Source organism: Elaeis guineensis, chromosome 1 (assembly GCF_000442705.2).
Source record: "Elaeis guineensis isolate ETL-2024a chromosome 1, EG11, whole genome shotgun sequence".
In the NCBI taxonomy this organism is placed as follows: domain Eukaryota; kingdom Viridiplantae; phylum Streptophyta; class Magnoliopsida; order Arecales; family Arecaceae; genus Elaeis; species Elaeis guineensis.
This window is the reverse complement of record NC_025993.2, coordinates 132876730-132881401: the sequence shown is the minus strand read 5'-3', so window position 1 is coordinate 132881401 and position 4672 is coordinate 132876730. Positions and strand designations below refer to the sequence as shown.

Genomic DNA, 4672 nt, shown 5'->3' with positions numbered 1-4672 from the left:
CAGGATATCATATTATTGCGAAAGGAGAGGAGAAGGACAGTGTACCTCCTCTGGTCCTTTTCTGATGTCACCACCGCCACCCATTCTGTTGAACACTGTACTTTGGGGCCTGTTACGACATCACAGCCGTCCATTTCCCGGTTCCCCTTCCCGAATATTCTCCCAGGAAAAAATATTATAAAATTATGTTTTAATATTTTAATAATTTATATTCTGTCACAACTAATCATTATAAATAATCTATTCCGTTACTAATAAACTAATTAATGAAGTCGTCCAGCCGTCGTATTTTGCGTAGTTTTGGGGAATTCTGGGGGGTATTTGCGGGGTTTAGATCTACGGTTTTGCCGAGCTCTTACCCGCGAGGCGCGGATTAGGACGCCGGCCAGCGATCGCCGCGGATGAGATCGGACGGTTGTGATTAGTCCACGCAAACAGCTGGTGGACCTGGCCGTCCGATTCGCGAACGGTAGTTGCCGGAACCAACTCGGGTTTAACTCCGGTTAAAGCGACACAGAGAGTGTTGAAGGGAGAAAGGTGGGTCGGTTTGGAGAAAAGGAGAGTAGAGGAGGGCAAGAGGAGAGAAGGGAATAGAAGCTGAGGTTATTCTTCTCTGTACCTCGTTATCGAGATCTCTTCTTATTCTTCTTCTTTTCTCTCTCATTATTTTTTTTTTTGGATAAAATTTAGATCGAGTACTTGACTTGAGGTGCAGTGACCTGGCCTTTTTCCGGATTATTTTTCCAGTTCGTTCTGATTATTTCGATGGGATCAGAAGGAGCTTTCCCCTAATTTTTGTTCTTAATTGTTTGGGATGTGATCCGAAGCGGAAAGAGGATTCTTTCCCTGGGTTTAGAGTGCTCCGAGGTCGATTTCCTGTGTTTTTTTGTATGGAAGACGGGGTTTTTTTACTATTTCTGGTGTTCGTTTTGGTGCCTACATGGAGTAGATCTGGTTTGTTTGATGTAAAATTGGGGCGGGAGGAGAGAGATATGGGACCTTACTTCCTATGTTATTGCTATTTTAGTAGTCCTTGACGAATTTAACACCAGATCTAAAAGATTTTATCGTCTTCTTCCGGGAACGCTGAACCTAGAAAGTAGAGGGAAGGGAGTGAGAAGAAAGGGAAAGAGTTTTGGTGATAGTTTTCTGCCATGACTTACTTCCCGGAGGAGGTGGTGGAGCACATCTTCGACTTCCTGGGCTCGCACCGTGACCGGAACGCGGTGTCCACGGTATGCAAGGCTTGGTACGGGGTGGAGAGGCTCAGCCGGCGGAGCGTCTTCGTCGGGAACTGCTACGCCGTCCGGCCGGAGCGGGTGGTGGCGAGGTTCCCCGGCGTGAGGTCGCTCAGCGTCAAGGGGAAGCCCCACTTCGCGGATTTCAACTTGGTTCCCGATGACTGGGGTGGCTTCGCCCTCCCCTGGATCGAGGCCTTCGCACGAGGCGGCCTTGGCCTCGAGGAGCTCCGGCTGAAGAGGATGGTCGTCTCCGACGAGAGCCTCGAGCTCCTCGCGCGCTCCTTCCCCAGTTTCAAGGTCCTGGTTCTCATCAGCTGCGAGGGGTTCAGCACCGACGGGCTTGCGGCGATCGCCACCCATTGCAGGTGATCCACCTCACACCTTTCTGTTCATTCTCTAGTGGCTAGGTGGGTTCAAAATTGGATCTTGATCATGTTTGGCTATCATACTTTCGGTAGCTTTTGTGTCATTGATTGATGCAAAAAATCGAATTTTTATCATGTTGCCTTATGTTTGTTTCTGCTAATTATTTAGTGTTCTTTGTTATTTGGATGTGCACCAGTTGAATTGAATCCCATTCATGTCTCTCCAGCTGGATTCTGTTTCCCTCATCTCTCTCTCTCTCTCTCTCTCTGTTGAAATAATTTTCATGTCCTAATTTGGTATCCAATTATTTATGGATCGACGCAGATGGGTGTTTTGTATGAAGTTATTTTTTGAGAAACCATTTTATTATTATTGTTATATATTATTATGGTTATATAGGCATGGTACAAACTTATGCAAACTGGGACACTTGTTGAACCATAGATGATGTTCAGATGGGTATTAAACTTTTTTTTGTGGTTGTTAGGGTCCTTAGGGAGCTTGATTTACAGGAAAATGAGGTGGAAGATTGTGGGCCTCGGTGGCTCAGCTGCTTCCCTGATTCCTGTACTTCGTTAGTGTCCCTGAATTTCGCCTGTTTGAAAGGGGAGGTGAATGCTGCTGCATTGGAGAGGCTTGTTGCGAGGTGTCCCAACATTAGGACCTTGCGTCTCAATCGTGCCGTGTCTGTTGATTCACTGTCCAAGATTCTTGCTCGCGCACCCCACTTGGTCGACTTGGGCACTGGTTCATTCACCATAGACCACCATGCTGAAGCTTACCACAGGCTGATCAATAACTTCACTAAATGCAAGTCGCTGAAAAGCTTGTCTGGGTTTTGGGATGCTTCACCCCGCTGCCTTCCGGCTGTGTATCCCATTTGTGGAAACCTGACCGGTCTCAACTTGAGCTATGCCCCAGCAATTCAAGGTGCTGACCTTATCAAGCTAATACGTCTGTGTTTGAAACTTCAACGGCTTTGGGTGAGTTCTTGTTGGCTCATTTTCCTGGAATTGACTGGGTTGCTATGCGTCAAAATGACTTAGTATTGGCTCGAATCCTTCTGCAGGTATTGGATTGTATTGGAGACAAAGGATTGGCGGTTGTGGCCAGCACTTGTAAAGAGTTGCAGGAGTTGAGGGTGTTCCCATCTGATGTCTGTGGTGTGGGAACTGCTGCTGTGACAGAGGAAGGGCTTGTGGCCATATCCTCAGGATGCCCAAAGCTGAACTCCTTGCTTTACTTTTGCCATCAGATGACGAATGCTGCGCTCGTCACTGTTGCGAAGAACTGTCCACATTTCACACGCTTCAGATTATGTATCCTTGATCCAGGGAAGCCCGACCCAGTCACTAATCAGCCATTGGATGAAGGTTTTGGGGCAATTGTGCAGTCATGTAAAGATCTAAGGCGGTTATCATTATCAGGCCTTCTCACAGACCAGGTCTTCTTGTACATTGGCATGTATGCTGAATGCCTAGAGATGCTCTCAATTGCATTTGCTGGTGACAGTGATAAGGGAATGGTGTATGTGCTCAATGGATGCAAAAATCTGAGGAAATTGGAAATAAGGGATAGCCCATTTGGGGATGCTGCACTTTTGGAGGATGTGGGGAAGTATGAAACAATGCGATCCCTTTGGATGTCATCCTGTTATGTTACCTTAAAGGGTTGCAAGACACTTGCAGCAAAGATGCCAAGGCTCAATGTGGAGGTCATAAATGAAAGGGATGAAAGCGATGAGATGGAGGAAAATCCTAGTGATCTTCGCAGAGTGGAGAAGATGTACGTTTATCGGACTGTGGCTGGACCAAGGAATGATGCTCCAGATTTTGTCTGGATGTTATAGAATTTGCTGGCATGGCTATATTGCAATTCTTAGTCTATAAGGTAATATTATCATGCTTCATGGTGTTTTCTTTATTGTTCCATAGTGGTATCATGACCTTGTTTAGACTGGTTTGTAGATTGAAGTTAGGGTGGCTTAATACGAGCCCCAAGTATGTAGCTTTCTGATATCTTTCTTCTAGAGATTTGCCATCTGTTATGATAGTTCTTAAAGGATCACTTTGACATTTTAACTAAGCATATCTTTTTTGATTCCTCCTTTGATTGCCTTTTTATCTTTCATCAGTCTATGAAACTATAGGAAGTGAATCCCAAAAGGGAAAGAAAACATCTATTATGCATTTGTGCTTAGTTGTATTGTCATTTGATAGCCCTTAAGACTCCATAAAGTGATGGCAGGTGCTTATTGACTAACACCTTTGGAAGCGACCAACAATAGTTAAAAGAAAGTAACAAAATAATTTTCAAATGTATCCAAGTTACTTGTGGGCAGTGTATTGTGCCATGTCTTTTATAGGCTAGGTGTCGATTTAATGACGTTCCTCCTGCTTGCTCCACTACAACTTGATTTTGTGAATAGTTTTTTATTATTCTCAAATTGTGGCTCCTACTCACTAGATTACAGAAGGTATGCACTTTCCATGCTATTCTTTTGCCATTGTGCAGCTGAATTGCTGCCACTCTTACCATTGCAATGCAAATTTGCAGCCTTTATGTCTTAAAACTTTTACCTGACTTTATCTTAGCACTCATTGCCAGTATGTGGAGAGAGAGGTGGGAGAAGGGTTAATGGAGCTGATGCAGGGGGTAAGCTTTTCAGAGGGTATTGTCTTTTTTATAGTCCAAAGCCACATATATTCCCTCAAGTGCAGCATTTTTTTTTTTTTTTTTGGGGAACTCATCATTCCTTCCCTCATCCTTTTTTATGTTTGGTCACAATGCCACCTGGCTTTTTCTTCTTTTGCTCCCCGTTTGTTCCCAAAGATGATCAGCTTTTCTTTCATTGCTTTTTGGCTTTCCTCTGTGAAGGCTGCCAAATTCTCTCCTGTGCTCCTTGGAAACATGTATTGGAATCTGGTGTCACATTTTGAAGGCTTGGAGTGGGAACAATCTTTGCCTGTGGTGGAGCTAGGGGTCTTTGGTTTCAGGGACTTGCTGGATTTGCCTTGTAGCACATTATTGCTGTGGGAACCATTCTAGTGTTTGTGAATGAATGC

General features: G+C 44.7%; 1 protein-coding gene across 1 annotated transcript; it reads left to right on the top strand.

Annotated features, from left to right (window-relative positions):
• Positions 1-319: 319 nt before the first annotated feature.
• On the top strand, positions 320-3710 carry LOC105035262 (transport inhibitor response 1-like protein Os04g0395600). Its single transcript, XM_010910770.4, has 3 exons — positions 320-1606; positions 2095-2590; positions 2677-3710. The coding sequence occupies exons 1-3, from the start codon at positions 1155-1157 to the stop codon at positions 3454-3456; spliced, it is 1728 nt and encodes a 575-aa protein (XP_010909072.1). The 5' UTR covers positions 320-1154; the 3' UTR covers positions 3457-3710.
• The last annotated feature ends 962 nt before the right edge of the window (positions 3711-4672 follow it).

Coding starts and splice junctions, on each gene's coding strand:
- LOC105035262 (XM_010910770.4), top strand. CDS start 1,155: ATGACTTACTTCCCGGAGGAGGTGGTGGAGCACATCTTCGACTTCCTG. Junction 1,607..2,094: donor GCGATCGCCACCCATTGCAG/GTGATCCACCTC, acceptor TGTGGTTGTTAG/GGTCCTTAGGGAGCTTGATT. Junction 2,591..2,676: donor TGAAACTTCAACGGCTTTGG/GTGAGTTCTTGT, acceptor ATCCTTCTGCAG/GTATTGGATTGTATTGGAGA.